General features: G+C 45.4%; 1 protein-coding gene across 10 annotated transcripts in view; it reads left to right on the top strand.

Annotated features, from left to right (window-relative positions):
- Positions 1–19,854, top strand: part of LOC142777415 (uncharacterized) — a 498,660-nt gene that overhangs the window by 257,447 nt on the left and 221,359 nt on the right. For all 10 annotated transcript variants that reach the window (XM_075881769.1, XM_075881776.1, XM_075881775.1 and 7 more), the window contains one exon: positions 3,958–4,221. In XM_075881769.1, coding sequence (XP_075737884.1) covers positions 3,958–4,221 — 264 coding nt within the window. The remainder of the gene's footprint in view (positions 1–3,957; positions 4,222–19,854) is intronic.

The raw sequence follows: 19,854 nt of genomic DNA, 5'->3' as shown, positions 1-19,854 counted from the left end.
AAGTCACAGGTGACGCTGCACGAGCAGAGCGACCACGCCGCAGCGCGTGCAGAGCGCAAGGATGTGCTTAGAGAGCGCAGGCAGAAGGCGGCAGCGGGGTACCGAGCGACCGGTTGTCGCAGGAAAGGCGGCCAAACGCACGCGACGCAGCACCCCCTAGCCGAGGTTAGGAAGCCTATAAAACTCGAATATTCGACAGCACATATATAAGTGCCGACATGGGTCACCGCTTTTCAGATAATCCACAGCCGACACTCTGTTTGCTACTATCAGTGCCGGCGTGTATTGCTGTAAACTGACCTCAGGTTCCCGGCCACAAGCTTGGTCAAATAAAGTGTTTCTTCGCTGACACACCGACTTTTACCTTTGTCGACGTCACGATCATCGGACAATATGAACAGCACTTGTACCGTGGATTGTATTCTGATGGCCCGTGGCCAGGGTTGCCTCTGGTAGCTACTTTTCTCGAAACCGGCGCCTTTGAGACGCTCATGGCGACCTCTATCTCGCTCACGAGGAAAGAACTTTTTTTTGATATGGTGATAGACAATAGCGGATAGTAATGTATGGGACTGGCACGTATGCTTTTTGTTGTCTACCATTTTTTATTCTTTTCTCTTTTCACCCCCTTTATAAACTCTGACGTTTGCAATAAACATTTAGTTGAAGTTAAGCGCTTGTGTTGTGTGTTCTTTGAAATAGTGGCTGCGCTTCCTAGCAAGATGGAACCTTACCAACTGGCCCGATACAATTGTTTATTGCTTACTAAAATTAAGAATGGCAAAATGGCATATTTTTGGTGATTTTCAGCTTAGGCCTTGACTGAGTTATACATTTTATGCTGTGTTGCTACAAAACAAATGTCCGACAATATTTTGTCTTTTTTTCACAGCTATTACAACACCAGTTAGAAGTTGCACCTAACGCACAATTCAGTACGCCTGTCCGGTTTCTCGTGTGTATCTCCTCGATTCGCCTAGATCCTAGAAGCACTGGCACAGTAGTGTGCCCGCTAGCAACCTCCCAGTAAAATTTAGGTCAGTGGACTAGTTCGCTTGCCGCGAGGTGGTGGTGCTATATACCAAGTTTTTTAGCTGCTCTAAGAGCTTCAAGCTTCTATAGTATTTCGCTTCTGAAGCGGCTCCTTCCATCAACGCTGTTGGATTTCGCGAGGTCTGGTCGGACCAGCAGAAATTGTGGGTGGCCATCAAGCACCTTCCGGATGGTGCCGCGGCGTGACACAAGCATGAAGACGTGAGGCAGCATTCCTGGGTGGCATGAAGTGCAGCCCTGATTGCCACTTTCGGCCAGATTATCTGTCACTCCAGCAAGCCCAACGCGACCTTCGCCGAGGACGGAGCTCAGGAGCGGTCGCACCTCGAGGATGCTACTACAAACGGCATTTCAACAGCAAACTGCGCAGCTGGGTTCTGTACAAACACCGAACTGAAGCTTTACCATGACTCTGCTCCAGCAGCCGACAAGAGAGCATCCCTGTCAGTGGTGTAGAGTAGTTCCTATCCACACATATTGCAAAATGTGTTCTCATGCTCGTCGCCACATGGGCACTTGGAGGTGCTCGCCCACGTCTTACTCGGCAGTCTACCATCTAAGAACAGATGCGTGGCCACACATTTGCAGAATTCCTCTCTGACAAGATGAAAGATCCACAGGCCGGTTGCCACAGTGTTTCAAACTTTCTAAGGGATGACTCTCCAAGCGACACCAAGCTTTTTCAGTAGTCTAACGTCACTTCAAACAAATACCTTCCCACGCAGCACAAAACTTCTATTAGAACGAATTCGGATGAAACTCTCGTGTGTCCATCCAGAACTGCTTCAATAACGTCAAGAATCCCCCAAATTTCAAGGCTGAAGAAGCAGAAGCCACTTCGCCGAACTGCGAGGGAACTTGACCCGTTGACGCAGTCACCCACTAGGAAAGCCTAAAGACCCATGACCTACCGCAAGACGCAGAAACGACCGCATCTGGTGCTGCAAGGACCGTTAGCAAATCTACTATTTCGCACCCTGCTATCGAAAGAGTGATTGGAAAAATGCCAGGGCTTTGAAAAAAATTGACGACCTGGCCGCAACAGCTAGAGCCACCCGCCAGAATTATTGCCGAAAAAATATCACACCAAGACGCATCACTGCAGGGAACTCCGACAACCGCGACACTGCTCACTGCGTCCCCCAGACTTGCAATTGGCAAAAGCCCTAACCAAGCCTCCACAGCAACCCAGGAAACGACCACAGCGACATAGCCAGTGTCGTCCACCAGAACTGCCCTTGACAAGTTACCAGGTGAACTTCTTGCATGAAAGAGTCCGGCCACTCCGAAGCAGCCAACCCCGCCCACCAGAAAAACTGTCGGCATCTCCGCACGCACGTAGTCTTGGCCGACTATGATAGCTAAAAGAGACATCGTGGTTCTAGCGCGTGGTGAGCCAGCGAAAGGGTTGAGGCAGAAAAGGAAGAAGGCAGATAACGAACAGCTGGCCCGCATCAAGGGTGTATTCTCTTCTGATTACTCCCGATATATATATATATATATATATATATATATATATATATATATATATATATATATATATATATATATATATATATATATATATATATATATATATATATATATATATATATATATATATATATATATATATATATGGTGGGGTGAAATTCAATGGATCCGGTGGAAAATGCGGTAGAAAAAGAGGTCGACAAACGTGCGAAAAAACACTAGTTTTACTAACGTTTTGGCAGGCCCACCTGCCGAAACGTTAGTAAAACTAGTGTTTTTTCGCACGTTTGTCGACCTCTTTTTCTACTGTATATATATATATATATATTTATTTATTTATTTATATATATATATATATATATATATATATGTGTGTGTGTGTGTGTGTGTGTGTGTGTGTGTGTGTGTGTGTGTGTGTGTGTGTGTGTGTGTGTGTGTGTGTGTGTGTGTGTGTGTGTTGTGGTTTTGTATTCATCATCCTCATCAGCCTGACTAGGTCCACTGTGGGACAAAGAGGCCTCTCCCATATTCCGCCAATCAAGTCGGTCCTGTTCTCCCTGCTGCCATTTTATTCCTGCAAACTTTTTAATTTCATCTGCCCACCTAACCTTCTGTCTCCCCTAACCCGTTTGCCTTCTCAGGGAATCCAGTTAGTTATCCTTAATGACCAGCGGTTATGCTGTCTACGCGCTACATGCCCAGTCCATGTCCATTTCCTCTTTTTATTTTCAACTATGATATCATTTGTGTTCAACTACACTCTAACTGCGAGAGGCAATGCAGTTGATGCAACTAAATCAGCGCACGGGCCTTGTTCAAAGGTGTGGTAGAATCAACAAGGCATCTGAAAAGTGAGGCAGAACTTTATTTTCAGCACGTAATGAGTTGGCGAGGCTATGTTGGTGTACAACACTGGATAGAACAATGGAGTCCTTATGTGAACACATAAGAACAAATTAGCGGAACATAGCGCATGAGATCTCTACCGCGTTCTAGTGGAATTTCTTACGATGGATAGATAGGTAGATGTATAAATTAGATGTTGCCGAAGCATAACAAAGCCAGCAACGTATTCTCGACGCTTTCCTTGCTCTACCTTCCCAAAGATACAAGTGCAAACTTATATTTCAAGGAATGCCGACCTTGAGTAAAAATAGGTGCGAGGTAACACCTTTCAGAAAGCGATTCAGCATGAATTGAACTTCAGTCAACGCATGCTGAGTATTCCATCTGTTGTAGTGTCGAATGAAGGAATCGGTCCCGATGAAGATGCCGTTAGTTGAGCAAGTTGGATAGACGCTCTTGCTCGTGGTTCATGTTGCTGTCTCCTCATGACCATTTACGCGCCTCGTTCACAGTTTGTGTTTATGATGCTAGCGGGATCAGCGCCACACAAGCCAGCTGTAGAGCTTTTTTTTTTTTCCGTCAAAGGAGGACTCAAGAGAGAGAGCAAGCGGGGGATGCACCACGCGTCCGCCAGTCGGAGCCGCGGTCTTCGCCCGGGCGAAAGGGCGGCGGCGGCGGCGCCGACGGCAGAGCAGCTCTGGCGAGCAGCGTGGGTGGTGGCGATCTCCTTCCCGCGACGCGCTCCGAGCGGAATCCCGACGCGGAGTTCGGTCGAGCGGCCTGCAGCAACGAGAAACTATGTCGGACACCGCAAACGCCGCCAGCCCGGCCCAGGAAGAGACGACGCAGGTACGAAAATGAGACTACAAACCCTCGGCCTATTCTTGCTTGTTTACGCGCGGCCGCTTGTTGGGTTCAGTTTCGTTTCAAAGTGCCCTTTCTACGACTAATGTGCCGTTGGTGAACTACAGGAGGCAAACGCTCGCTGTTGGTACATGCTGGACGTGACTGTTGAATGTCCCTTTTGACGAAAGGCCGGTATTGGGCACCGTGAGCGCTCCAGGCGGGAATGGCGAACGGACGCTCCCGACGCCCTTCCCGCCACTCGACTTGGTGGCGCAGCCATTTTTTTCTTTGCACGGTCCCATTTCAGTGCAACGAAGATGTCGCCGCGGCACCATCTCTCTGCGTTGCTTCACTTCGCGCTCTCCTTCCCGTGCACAAATTACTATACGTCTCCTCTCTTTCCTCTAGACAATGGATTTGTTCAACAACAATCTGTTGTGAAACGTTATAAGCGTGTTATGGCTTCTACTATTGGGCATAGCACTAGATAAGTTTTCCCTTTTTTCATGATAGCAGAATCAAATTGAAGAATCAAGGCACCTTAATTGCGGTACTATTCTTGCAGTGCGATTGGAAATGTCTCTACTGCCGCGGACAGACGTGTTATCTATTAGCTTTAGCTGGTGGTGGTTGTTCTGTATGTTCAGTAGCCCTCTTGTAAACGGGTTGTTCACCAAAGGCCTACGGGACAAAAAGAAAACAATACGGGAGGATTCATGTTCCAGCATTTTGTTGTCTGACCTTTCCTAATCGTGAATCACAAGCTGGCCGGCCACCGCACGCTTTCTAAGTTTACTCAGAAGGGTGTCTGTCATTCCATACATGCGTTTTTGCGCCAAATTAGCTTGAATGAAGAGGCAGAAAAAGGACGTTTAGCTTTTTTTGGGTCCTTTTTGCTTGGGCGTAAACCCGAAACTATGGGTCGTTTACTCTTACAGAAGTTTGTTCATTTAGGAAAATAGAATTTGCTTTTCTATAAATTAGTTCATTTAGGAAGAAAAGTAAATTGATATGTAGGAGGACATAAGCATTCTCTTGAGCTGAATCACCATCGTCGCAGACGCAGACAGCCGTCGAGCGTCATTGCTTTCCATTTCGACCGAATACAGGCATAGCCACTGGGTTTCAATTTCTGAATGTTCAATGGAGGTTACATCTGATTAAGGCCAGAAAAGGTATCCAAATATCACGTGAACGCATGTTCAACCATCTATTAAGTGTGTTTAAATTCCAGAAGTGAAGCCAAGCGTCCATCAAGCTTTCACGACCATCCAGATGCACGTACCAGAGCCATGAAGTACATCAACACATTGGTAACCCTCAGTTTTGTTATGAGAACATTTTTATATGACTTACACTGAGCTGAAAATTGCACAATTTTCACCAGAGTTTCGCCTATAGCTTACGCCGTGATTCCACATAAATTATTTGCCAAATTGAAGTGGTTCTCCAGTTCTAGATTGTTTCTCCGTCGGCAGCTAATGGAAACACGACTAACTGACCTATCGACGAGCAGCTATCGCGAAAAATCCAAGTGCATAGACGTAATCTTAAGAAGCTAAGCTTTTGCAAACGTCAGCTATTTTCAGTTTGTCATTTTTGTACATAAGTCTTCTTGTACATAATAAGAGCATCTATGAAGGTGTCGAATGCCTTGGCAAATCTGGGTGGATGTCAAAAATAATCGGCGTTCAATCGATGTGCTGGCCATGTTTGACGTCTGCGACGAGGTAGGGCAAACTCATTTCGCTTTTCATCTTTGCTCGATGCTGCAGTGCGCACGGCACGAAGTGCCACAGGATAAGCGCTGACCTGGCCTGTGCTTCTTCCCACGTGTGCGCTGATTCAACCTACGCATATTAATGTTTCGTCTTCTGCACTCCAACCTTCTTCGCTTCCCCCATGCGGCACGAATGTCACGCTGACAGACCGTAAATACTTGTTTTCAAACAAGAAATATATGTCTGCAGTTTTGATTGAACACCACTGTCTGTCGCACCATTCCTGAATCATTCCCTATTTATATTGTTCAATGCTACTTGGTGCTTTTATATATTATTAATAGCTTTTGTTTGATGTCCAAAAGCGACAATATGGATGTGAGAGACACTCAGGGTGCCGGAAATTTTGACCACTTTGGGTTCTTTAACGTACGCCTAAATCCAACCGCACAGTTTCAAGCCTTTTCGCAACCAACGAAAATGCAGTTGCCGCAGCCTCGATTGGATCCCGCGACCTGCGAGTCAGCAGTCGAGCCACACAACCTTACGTCCACCCTGATGGGTGATTGGCGCCCTTAAGGACGCCGTTGAAAGCCCCTATTGCTGTCGCGTTCCATTATGACACTCAGGTGATTCTACTTCAGATGCAAGGTTATGTTTGTGATGCTGTAGCTGTCGAAAATCAATGCATTTGTGACACCTCACACGCTTTGAAGTATAACAAAAGAAGGCAGGAGATTGCTTGTGCGAAAATCGCTGTAACAAATTTCGTATTTCAAGGAGCACGCTCCTTTAGGCGTAATCAATAAATCTAGTTCAAAAAAAAAAAAGAACGTCAATATGTCCGCTTTCAACTGCCAGTGTAGCCCACCACATCTCGAGGTATTTCCCTCAATTTCTTGATTCAATCTATGAGCCTTTACTGGAACTTCAAGAAAAAAAAGCATTCATAATAGTAGACGTCCACCATGTGAAACTGTGCACCATGTGCCAGAAATACCCGTTTTTGAGCTACGATGAGCAAAGCTCTACCGAGGCAGCCTTCGTGTAGAGCTTGCGCACTGCCGTTGGCGAGTGGTGTTTTCGATCAGCGCACGAAACGGGATGCATGTGAAGAAAGTCGCAACGAGGAACAACTTTGCGGAAGGCTACTCTGGCGGACAAGTAGCTCCGTTGTGGGGCTGCATGCGCCAGGCACCTTTGGGGCGTCGCCTCGCTGCTAAGTAATGGACAAGGCAGTTCGCTTAACACACTTGTGAATTTGGTAGTGGTTATGGTATAGCGGGTTCGGTTAAGGTAGCGAGTTCGATTCCAACCACGGCGGTCGCAATTCAATGGGGCAAAATGGCCCGTGCGATGTCTGCGCGTGGTAAACGAACCCCATGAGGTCGAAATTTCCGGAACCCTCCCCTATGTAGTGTCTCTCATATTGTCGTTTAAAAATATCAAGCCCCTGATAAAATCGTGAAACTTGCGCATTTTAGCGCCACTTGTTTCGTGGCGCGCGAGTTTCATTTGCTTTGTGGTACCTTCCTTAGTATTCTAGCGTGCAATATACTTTAATATCAGTAATCGTTTTTCCTTGGGACACTTCATTTTAGGTTACGAAGACTCGTCGCAATATTGAAAATGCCTTCTGTGAAAGCATTGCTTTCTACACATATATCGGTGGGGCGCAAGCGATATTTATCGTGGTCGGTTCCTCCGTTGTGACAGGCACCATTACAGGAGATAACGCAAAGCGCTAATTGCATGCGTTTTATCACCATGAGACTCAATCAGAAACGAAAAAAGAACTCGTACATCGGCCTGCTTTAGTGCGACGGTATCACGGATACTTGCTCTAAGGGCAATTTGTACCCACGCTTTCTTAGTTCACGCCAATGGTACTGGTGAGGACCACTCCTATGTGTAGCCATAAGTACTTTTCTACAAAAATAAATTATCAGAAATGGTGCTCAGCTGAACACTGCCTCTCCGTAAAGAGAACACGCATTCTGATGCTTCTCACGCGGTAGGCCTGGTCTTCTATATTGTTAGTCCAAATCTTAAAAGTAAAAGAGCACTTGTCGAGATTGTGTTGTCTGCTGTGCAAAATGTGTTACGCATGACAGTTTTATGTCACAGGCGCCTTCTTTCCTTCTCGCTACGTTTTGCTTTGTTTTACACGCATACACTACTCTACGATGTTTTCATGAAAATATTATAAAGAGAGGAATATACGCAGAATCAATACAACGATAGACGTCGAAACTAGTCAAGTATTGGATCAAAACGGTGTGCAAGTCTGCGAAGGTTGCGTAGTACTATGAGGTGTGCCTTTATTGATTTATCAATATAATCCTGTATCTCAACGATTCAGAGACTGAGATGTTAATGTCCCTAGCTCTACGAGTCATTTCGGGTTTATGCTGTCGACCAGTCTTCATTTTCAAGTGGATTCGAAGACACCGTGACCTTTCTCTTCTTCCTTGGCTAGGTGTAGTGCAACTGCAATGCGCTTAGTTGAGCGTTTTGATAGGTTTTGATAGATGACTCCATACAGATTGAATTATCAGCAGTATGCCTGACCCGTCATACCGAGGCGAAAACAGCGCGCACTCGACGAGGACAGACAGGATGTTTTTCTGTCTTTCCTCGTCAGATGTGTCCAGCTTTCGTTTCGGTATGATCAACTAACTACGACAAGATGTATGATTCACAAGTCAGCACACATCAAAAAATCAAAATAATAACAACAATAACGATTATTATTATTATTATTATTATTATTATTATTATTATTATTATTATTATTATTATTATTATTATTATTATTATTATTATTATTATTATTATTATTATTTCGCGTACCAAAATTACGATATGTATTTTAGGAAGGCCGTATGGAGTGGTGGTCTCTTAAAATTTCCACCACGTGGGGTTGTTGAACGTGCACCTGAATATAAAAATTGACCCGAATCTACATGTTACACTGTAAATGTAGTCGAAAGACGATAGTCTTGCGTCTTGAGAGAGTGAACAAAACGTTTATTTAATGTTCTGCGCAAGAAAATCGGTGAATGGTATTCTGCAGGCGCTGCTTTATAGTGCCTAGAGCATGTGGCGGAGGCGAACGAGCACATCTAGGCACGTTAGACACAAGTGCCACCTGGCAGTTATCTTCGAAAACGAAGGCGTTCAGCCCGTGGAGAAAGATGCGCGCCAGTCTCGGAGGTGATAAGGTGTAGAACGCAAGGCGACGGGCAGGTGCCACCACCTTGACGTCGTAGCAAAGCGTTGGAAACACCTTTTTGGGCATCGCGTTGCACTGTCAGCGCCGCGCGATTAAGCGCTACATTTCTTAGAGTTACCTGTGTGTGCCTCTTCTAGTATAAAGGCAGACATAAAAAACATAGACATGTTGTTACGGCGCCTCAGATATGCACAATAATTGCTTTTTAATTTACAATCGCACAACTATGAACGCTAAACCTTCAGCAATATTGGTGGGCGCTGCGGATGGGGTTGGCCGTTCGGTGCCGTTTTGAGGTATCGTGAGGGCGGACAAAGAGACAAATGTACAGACAGACAGACCAAAATTTTTGCGCCAAAGGTCCCCAAGAAAGACTATCGTCTTTAATAAGAGAAGCTGCGGGGCCTAGTCTTAGTGTTGCATCTTGAATAATGGCGCTTTTGATCGTACAGGGATGGACTGAACACACCACAAAAACAGAGCGAAGACTAAGAACTATTTTACTTCCACATGTTTTCCTCACATGTATACACAAATGAAGTCATTGCCAGATAAAAATATAGAGAAGATAAAAATATTCACACGGGCATGCAAACGATAAAAGTCAAGTTGTTCTTATGAAAGAATTTTTATTTGAGGACATGTTGAGGTATGAGGCCAAGCGGAAAAAGCAAATTTTTTCACAAAATGTTTTGGTTTTTGTATTTGGTAAGGCTGAATAGGATATTTATTTCCCCTTATTTTGCCGCAGAAAGCTTGCGTCTAGGCATTTCTTGTTTTTCAAAAGGTGCGAGCAGAAAGGTTGATTGATTAGTGGGGCTTAACGTCCCCGAAACCACCATACGATTATGAAAACCGTCGTAGTGGAGGGCTCCGGAAATTTCGACCACCTGGCTTTTTTTAACGTGACCCAAATCTGAGCTCACGGGCATACAGCGTTTTGGCTTCCATCGAAAATGCAACAGCCACCGCCAGGATTTGATCCCGCGACATGCTGGTCGGCAGCCGAATACCTTAGCCATTAGATCATTGAGCGAAAATGCCATACAACTCATCACCTACGAAACCAAAACTGAAAGCGGCAGTTTTGTGTGCATCATAAAATTTGATTGATACGTAGTAATTTGTTGGTACTTTTAGTAATCATAGTAAATGCCAACATGTCAACACGTTATTTTTAAGCATAAAAGTCATTAACTTCTCACTAGGTTAACGCGTAAAGTGGTGCATGTGTTGTTCGTGCTCAAAAACACGCATGTGAGCTTGTAAACCGCCAATTTGGCTTTATTTTGCAGGGTATGTCATTTTAAAGATAGCAACAGCAGCACATTTTATATTTTTAACCAAATTCGAATGTAGCCTGGCTTTTAAACTGGAAAAACATGTCTCACTTACGATCAGCACCGCAGCGCGAGAGTGCCCCGTCATTGCACTAACGCTACAAAACAACAGAGAAAACCCACAAAGAGCTTGTTTCAGCCTTCAAATTGAATGGCAGCACCTCTAAAAGGGGCGCTGCGACAACCTTCTTTAGCACCGGAACACGTGCAGCAATGAATGCTGGAACGAATGCAACAAGAATTATGCAAGCTGGTCCACGAAAAGGGAACTTGCGAGTCCTCAAAGTTTGAGAATAGAGCAAATGGCAAGAAACATACCCTTTCGCATTTCACTCGCCTGCTAACATCAAAGACTGCTTCCTATCATAGCATACGTCTTAGCGTTTGACGGAAATACACACATACAGTTTAGGGGGGGAGGGGGTGGACTTCTTAGCTTGCATGCAAGATTGGTTCAACGGCAATGCCAGCGGCTCCCGCAGGTCGCATTTTTGGCTCGATCAAACGCGGTATACGTTTCCGCCTTTTAGTTTCTGGCGTACCATGGATAGCCGCACTCGCAGACCAAGTGTTTTGTTTGTTGTTCTGAAAATACATTATTTAGACACAGAAATAATTTTTTGCTGTTTTTCTTGTTTTTAGCATTCACTCGTATGCTCAAGGTGCCACCACATGAATATTGCACGCTAATTGTCGCGTCTAGCTTATCAAAAGCGAACAGCCTTTGTCGTCACCTCACATGACATCACTTCCCATAACAAAAATGGCCTGTGTGGGTCGTTGTAGTGGGAAAAAAAGGTAGTTTGTCTCGTGAATTAAAATTAAAACTGCTTCGATTTCGGTGTTACCACTTGCGCAACCATATAAGCGCATTCCACAGCACAAGAAAAAGCGGTGAGAAGGACATGCTCAAATTGTGTCGCAGAGCCCCTTTTAGGACTGAGTTAGTGCAACAAACCATACCTGTACACGTGTATAGCACGAGTGTTTCGCTAAACAATTTCTCAATGAAACCAAACATTTACGCACAAAAAGGCAGAAACCTTACTTTGCGCAGTCAAAGGCTGTGCTCGAATGAAAGCACTACTGAAAAATTGCTACCGAATTCGACACCCAATCTTGGAATAAGCCTGGCTTTGCGCCGGCATATTCTGGAACCCAGTTAGTCAGGTGCTTGTCATGTGTGGGTATTGAACGCAAGTAACAAACATATTTCATGCCTGAAGATGGGGTTATTAGGTTATTAAACACAGCAGTGTGGGAGTTTGAACGACACCCAACGCTTGTGATCTGCGCTTAAAATTTACCATGTCATGCGCTGGAGTTTCCGACGTAGCTCCCACGTAGCCACGTACACTGACTCTATTTCTGCGCCGAACGTAATCGCAGATGAAGACAAATGAAACGACATGTGCACGTCGGCAGCCCAAGAATTCAAGAGCTCGTTTTGCAGCCTTGCAATGTCCCATTACAATGAGAATAAAAGGAGGGATGGAATCATATATAAAAAGGTGTCTTTCATTTCTCTCTTGCAAGAAATAGACTACAATGCCACGAGAATTCGATATGGACAGCGTGTCTGTGTGGTCTGCAGGTACAGTCAAGCCATTTCGAGCTATGCTCGTCTTTAGCTATGTTCGATCACTGTCCTTTGTGAGGAACGTGTTTTTTTTTTTTATGGCAGCGTGCATATTTGCGCTTTCACCGGATAATTTTTAACCACACCCAACGTATTCGGTGCTACTGAGCTTGCTTCTCTCTAAAAATACTGGATTTTGGACAAACAAAGCTCCAGAGATTCGTCCAACGCACTTTCAACGGTTATTACGCACCGTTATAGGGTGGCACAGCAAAATATTGACAGAGAAAACTATATAGACCTTCAAGGTGATTTGCATCGTGAACGCATCACCGCCGCCAATGTTATGCTGCCATCTATTCAGTTAACTTGAAACCACTTTTACGGATGGGCGCCGCCTTGATACTCATTGCAACATCGAAACAAACGAGTGATCAAAAATATTAGTAAGGAAAGATACCTGATAATGCACCATTTGCGTAAGGTGAGCCGCAATGATGACAGTATATACAGGGTGCCCCAGATTTCTTTAGCCAGAGTTTAAAAATGTGCCCACACACGCAATCAGGACGCGACCAAATGCATGTTGCTGGCCATTGCCTGGAGCTAGTCAGACTATTCTTTCTTTTCTCAAATATTGTTTATTGGATCTGTTTAATTAAACTTACTTTTGAAGTAACGAAGATGGATAAAAATCTTCAGTGAGAAATTTGCAGATCGGTTTGCAAAATGTCTGATTAGACTGTTTCACACTTTATATCTGTTAATTATTAGTTTCTCTGCTAACTAAAAATACCCGCGAAATACCAAAAAAACACCACGTGACAAACCACTGGCGCGCCCACGCGTGCCGTGATTCTGGTGCTCTCTAAGGACCAATATGCTTCTTGATTGATTGATTGATTGATTGATTTGTGAAGTTCAACGTCACAAGACCACCATATGATTATGAGAGACGCCGTAGTGTAAAGCTCCGGAAATTTCGACCACCTGGGGTTCTTTTACGTGCACCCAAATCTGAGCACACGGGCCTTCAACATTTGCGCCTCCATCGGAAATGCAGCCACCGCAGCCGGGATTTAACGCCGCGACCTGCGGTTCAGCAGACGAGTACCTTAGCCACTAGACCACCGCAGTGGGGCAACGATATGCTTCTCTCGCACTGGTTCATGACATCGATAAGCAGTCACAGCGGTTATCGCTTTTGTGACAGATAGAAAAACGTGTTCATCGCAAAGCCACCATCATCGTTGCGGCCCTGTCACTACAGTTAAATTGGGTGAATGCTATGGTTGTTCGTACGCTAAACACTACGGATCACTACAATTATTGTGCGCACTGGCGCGCGGGTGGGGTTGTCACGTAGTATTTTTGTGTTTTGCGGGCATTTGTAGTTAGCAGAAAAACACTAATAATTAAAATATCTAAAGTTCGAAACTGTCTAATCAGACGTTTTGCAAACCCATCTGCAACTTTCTCATTGAAAATTTTTATTCATCTTCGTTCCTTCAAAAGTAAGTTTAATTAAAGAGATCTATTAAACAATATTTTAGAACACAAAGAATAGTCTGACTAGCTCCAGGCAGCGGTCAGCAACATGCATTTGGCCGCGTCGTTATTGTGTGTGTCGGCATATTTTTAAACTCTGGCTAAAGATAGCTGGGTCACCCTGTATATCACTTGTTCCTTGCTCTCCAGTTAGACAGCCATTAAGAAGCATGCTTTCGGATGGAAGCGGAAAACCTTGGAGGGGCTGCCTACTTGCGGTACGCAATCGTGTTTAAAGTGGTTATGACGGTTACCGGTTGGTAACCACTTGAAATATTTTGAAAATTGAGAAGTGCATTCGTGAGGGACCTAACGTACCACGTATCCCTGGAAAGCATGATGCAAGAAGCGCAGTTAATACCTTTGGATCTTTTGGTAATGACTCAATTACGTGGGGTACTACATTGTATGCTTCGCCAAGATAAACTCTCTGTACTGCTCGTACCTTCAGCATCGCTCAAGATAGTTGTGAAAGGGAGTATAGATATAGTATGCTGGCGTTCATGTGTCGCGGGAAACTGCAACAAAAGCTTCACAGCCATCTCAAAGAACGGGGAAACCGTAACTTAGCTCCGCCGCAACACACATGTGTTATACAAAGAAGCATACAAAAGAATCAGATGGTGCTGCGGTCGCGGTACATAGTGTGCCTCCGACAAACACTTTTTTTTTTTCAATGCAAAGTTGAAACCACCTAGGTCGGGGTGCTATCGTTATCTCCCTTTTAACGTGTTTTACGGTAAAGGAAAAGAAATAGCATGGGAGGTTAAGATGGTCTGACAAATATAACTTGGGACACATACCCGCCTACCACGGGTGGGTATGTGCCACAGAAAAGTAGTTGTTTATATCTACCCAGGAATGGTGAGAACAGACATTGGCAATGCGTTAAAGGCGAGAGGGTTAAGAAAAAGCTGTCATCGGCAGTGTTGGTCCGATCAATGCCATAATGATTAAATGTAAGGGTTCCTGCAGGAATCGAACGCCAGCATTCTGCGTGGCAGTCAAGTATTCTAGCACAGAGCCACGCCAGGTCTCGATACTGTTTTTCAAATAGACACTAATGTTCTAGAAACGTCAATTGTGGTCGCAGTTCTGACTATCTCATTTTCTAAATATTACATATGCACTCCCATGTTACAGCGATCACGTCGCTTTGGCATCAATTGTAGTCAAGCGTCATTCACTGAAGTAGATTTATGCAGCATTGTCAGCTTCAACTTATCAGCTTACCGCTTCAGGTGTTGCTAATACTCATGTTTCTGCTGGCATCGTTATGCAACTGTGAGCAGCTGGTTATAAAACTTGTGTTACAGAGTTGAACATATGTCTGTGTCATATCTCATTTGGACGTCTCTTTAGCTTTGTTTCGTAACGTTTCGCTCAATGAAAAGAATAGCACAACTGCTTTCTCTACATATGCTTCGCATGACATCGATTCAGAATATACGTGGGGTCAACCTATTTCTTTTTTATTTTTGGGATCACTTTCACGGACAGAGCGACAAAAAATGGCTTCGTGAACCCTTAGGGTTCGTGGACCCGAAGTTGAGAATCACTTCTTTAGAGCATTTTCACCTTCCCGGCGATTCGCGTATAATTTAACCAGCTGCCTCGTCCGTAATAAAAGCGTCGAACTATGTATCCGCCATAGAGTACCATGTTAAGTAAGCGTATATTATGATAGTTTCTGCTTCTGAGCGATCTGCATGCAGGCTGACTTTTCTTTTTTTTTCTTTCGTTCCCACACTTGGATCAACGTACACGGCACTTTTATTAGCAAAGCAATTGTTAATAGGCATTGCACGTAAGCGCACTTCGTGCCTTTTGCAGTGCCGACACAAGTTGTGATTATCAAACTATTGCCCTCAGTAACTGATTAAGTCAGTGAGGGCAATCATTAAAAAGCGGGGGCATAACGCTCACAACTCGTTGATAGGCAGGGTGATCGCAAAATCCCCGCGGATGCAGGTGAATATTAGGGAATTCGTGGCAGCCTGCGTTCATACAGCTGCTGTAGATGCCCAACTGATGCTGTACAGCAGTGCGGAAGCAGTACACGAACGGTTAGAAAGGGGGCGTTGTCCTGTCCGCAGCTGTATTAATATGTTCGCCTCCAGCACGGACCTTCCGCTTAGCATACCGTTACCGAAAATGCACGCGTTTTTTTTTTTCGAACACAAAACTACAAAACTATACGAGACACGCATACCGACGGAACGCCGTCCAGCAGACAAGCAATGTAGGGAATAAGGAAACGAGGCACCGTCGTGCCGATCGTGAGCCGTGGCGCCAAGTCGCACAGCGCCAAGTACCAACCAAGCGGTAAATATGGCTTACACTTGGCGGCCTCTCTAACACGCAATCATACCCTGCACAATTGGTTCTGCTGAAAATTTTTCAGTAAAATAAAAGGGTAAAAGTGTTTCTTTTTCTACCGGCCAAAAGGGTTGAATGACCAGTTGACGAGAGTCAAGGTGCCGTGTCCTTCTTCAGACTTTTTTTAGAGTGTACAACGTCAACAACACGGTGTACCTAATTTAGACATTGTTTATAGTTACGACTCGGCGTAGCTGTTCGCGTGGGTCCTCCAGGTACAATCGACGCACCTTGCGAAACCGCAGATGAGAGCTGTAACCTTTCTCTTCGCGAAGACAAGTCATGTGGGCGGCGAGATCCTCCTTTTGGGCGAAAAGGTGGAACGTCCCGCGTTGCGAAGAGGCGCGTATTTGTGTCTGGTAAAGTCTTCTCAAATCGAATCCCGTCGCATCAAAATGTGTTGTGTTCAGCCGTAATTACTAAGAATGCCTACAATATAGGTGGACCTACGTGGCTAGCAGCTGCAACAAAGAAAGTGCATAAAAGTTAGCAACGCACACGAGTGCTCATAAAATGATTGGTGTTATACATATGCGATGTTCAACGTTGTAGAAGTCTACAAAAATTGTGTTAATATTCACAGGGCAAAAAATGTTTAAAATATTGTTCAATGTTGCTCTTTTTATAGCACAGCTTTTAGGCGCTGGTTTGTGCGTTGAGCGGCGTCACCATCACTGCCAGTTGCATAACCGTGCGGAACGAGTAACTCCCACAAGAATTAGACAAGCCATAACAGCGCGCCAACGAACAGCAAGTATAGAGCACAGGAATTGGGCAATACAAGAAGACATGTGCTGGTCGAAGGCGTTCAGCGGCGCCCGTTCCTGCGTTCAATGGCGAAGCCGTCACCGCACAGAATGAATACACCGAGAGCCTCCGAAACAATTGCGAAGTCATACACCAGACCCTGGAAGCGACCAGGTATTATTTAGTGGCGAAATTCAGAGTGCTAACATTCGGAGGTCATGAACAAGGACATTTCGGTCCTCCGAGCGGGTCCGACGCTCGTGCTACGCCGCACCGTGCAGCAAAAGTTACTTTGACCCATGGTCCATCCTTGACTCGAACATAGATATGCAGATGACGCTTGGCGGAATGAGCTAAAAGAGCCAGCCGAAGTACGTCCCATTTGAAGTGCAAGAAATCGCAGAAGGACAACATCGATACAGGCACTGAGACGTTTCGAATGGTCTGTGCGAACAAATGGTGGTATGCAAATGTGCATGCCTCTCTCAAATTGTTCGTCTCAACTTTTTGCTAAATCAAAACTCATAAACAGTGGGGCTTGGAGTTCCTATTTGATATTATCGTAATTTTGAGTCTTTTTTTTTTCATTCGTGTGGTCCCCGTTGAAGATATCAGTCTTTATTGACGGAAGGGTTTGACAATGTCCGCGACAGGATTTTCAGGTTATTCATGTCGTTACAGGACAGTCATGTTTGTCGAACCCTTTTACAGTCCCAGGCTTACTTTGGTTTACACCATGCTAACGTGTTAATCACGAGAGCACTCAGACTTGGGTGGCTAGATATACGTAGTTAGAAAGGCTAAGGACGTGTTTGTTTCACTAATAAATACGCCGCATTGAAAATGCAGCCTGCCAAGCTGGTGTAGCGGTGACGGTGCTCGCCTGCCAACGCGATATCGGAGGTCGCATTTCGATGGAGGCGAATTGACAGAGGTTTTTGTATTGTGGCAAGTCAGTTTGCTCTAAAAAATGCCAGGTGGTAAATTTTCCGATGCCGTCTACTATATATGGCGTTCCTCATAATTATATCGTGGCTTCAGGGTGTTACACCCTGGTAATATTAAAAACAAGTCTATATATAGGTGATGTCATCGCCAAAAGCCCTCGGGCAAGGAAGTGAAGATGAACTATTGCATCATAATTTACTAGTACTTCATAAGCAAGTATATTTCGCGTCATGGAGTGAAAAATGACGGGAAAGTGACACGTTTATCGCCTTTACTTGGAATATGAAAGCCTCATAGACATCTTTTGTTTTCTGCTTTCAATAATAGGAGAGTATAAATGTGTTCGTAGCGAAGGATGCACACTTGAACTATTCTAGCGCTGTACGAGATAAAAGGACGAAAGGACACCGCTCTAGCATGCGATTGTGAGGATGCATTCCTGACAATCGATATGTGGCGGACACCCGCATTCCAAGGGCCATGGTTAGCGGGTATGTGCCACGTGGGACTGGCGAAAAGGGTTTCGTGACGTATGGAACGGTGATGTACCGTTATTTATATCATGACTGCTCAGTCGTGTTCATAACATTCATTTTTTCTATACAAATTTTGGTGTCAAGATCTCTAGAGTACCTGACGTCGGTGTACGGACGGACGGACGGATGGACAGACAAACAGATAGACAGACAGACAAATAGATAGATAGATAGATAGATAGATAGATAGATAGATAGATAGATAGATAGATAGATAGATAGATAGATAGATAGATAGATAGATAGATAGATAGATAGATAGATAGATACTGTAATCTGACTTTCCGTTTACCGGTCACAAGTTCAGTCAAACAAAGTTTCATCTTCGACATACAGTCAGCTGCTTTCGCCAACATCATGACCGCGTGACATCTAGTGGAGGTAGTGGTCGTTCATGTTTCGGACGCTCCCTTCAAGCCGTGAACCCAGCCCAAACTGGGATGATGACACCGACCCCATCACGGACATTCAAACCAGCCGCCGACTGAAAGGATTAACCCCGCAGCACCGACAGGCACAATGACGGCCTCTGTGTCCCCTGCAATGATCGTGATGCAGCCACACAGAGAGCCTCCGAGCTTCCATGGATCACCTAGTGAACATCTCCAAACCTGGCTAGAGAAGACGTTCTACAACTGGGATGCCGAGGACGAGCTACGCTATGTGAACTTTACCTAGAGGACGCAGCAAGAAACTGGTTCGAGGACCGGGAGGCCATACTTCCAACATGGGACCATTTCTGCTACAATTTCTTGGAGACGTTCACTAGCGTTGATTGGCAGGAATGGCCACAGCCTTGCCGAAGACATAGGTCTAACTACCGAATGAAAACGTGGCCATCTTCATCGAGAAAATGACCACACTGTTTCGCTACGCTGAACTTGCTATGCCTCAGGACAAGAAAGAGCGCTTCTCATACGAGGAGTGAAGGAAGACCTCTTCGGTAGGCTAATGCGGAACACACCCTCGACAGTCACAGAATCGTCTCAGAAACGACGCTGGAAAACCACGCCCGACGATACAATCGTCGCTCGACTCCACACAACGCCGTTATTCATACCCATGGCTACAAAGACCTGCCCGAAACTATCTGAGCTATCCTGCGAGAGGAGCTCCAGAGGTTATCTTAGCCACAGCCAGAGCAGACGTTGATAGCTGAATTAGTACACCAGGAGATCCTGCAGTGCCTTGGTGTTCCCCAACCGCCAAGGCCGCCGGCCATACTGCCCGCAATCATGCGATCCCGCCGCGCTCATGTGAACCGTTCACACCGCTTCCGTTCTGCCGCCGAGACCATACCGTCCATGAACCGGCCATCACTACGCCCTAAGGAGAACCGATGTTTTCGCGCCCCTAACGACTACCCGCTGTGCTATCACTGCGGAGGAGAAGCTGGCCACTCCTATCGCTGCTGCCAGTACCGCCAAATACCACAGCGTGTTCTCGTTATCAACCCGCCGCGTCCACGGTGAAAGATCATATGGCATCTCCGACTACCTGGACGCCCCGAGGGTCCTCTCGTTCACCATCACTCGTCCGCTACCCGTCGCCTGACCGCAGGCCGTACACTGCCTCAACCCGGGGCTGGTCGCCTAGCCCGAAT

The sequence above is a fragment of the Rhipicephalus microplus genome, chromosome X (assembly GCF_043290135.1).
Source record: "Rhipicephalus microplus isolate Deutch F79 chromosome X, USDA_Rmic, whole genome shotgun sequence".
Taxonomy (NCBI): domain Eukaryota; kingdom Metazoa; phylum Arthropoda; class Arachnida; order Ixodida; family Ixodidae; genus Rhipicephalus; species Rhipicephalus microplus.
The sequence above is the reverse complement of the archived record's forward strand: the minus strand, read 5'-3'. Positions and strand labels throughout refer to the sequence as shown.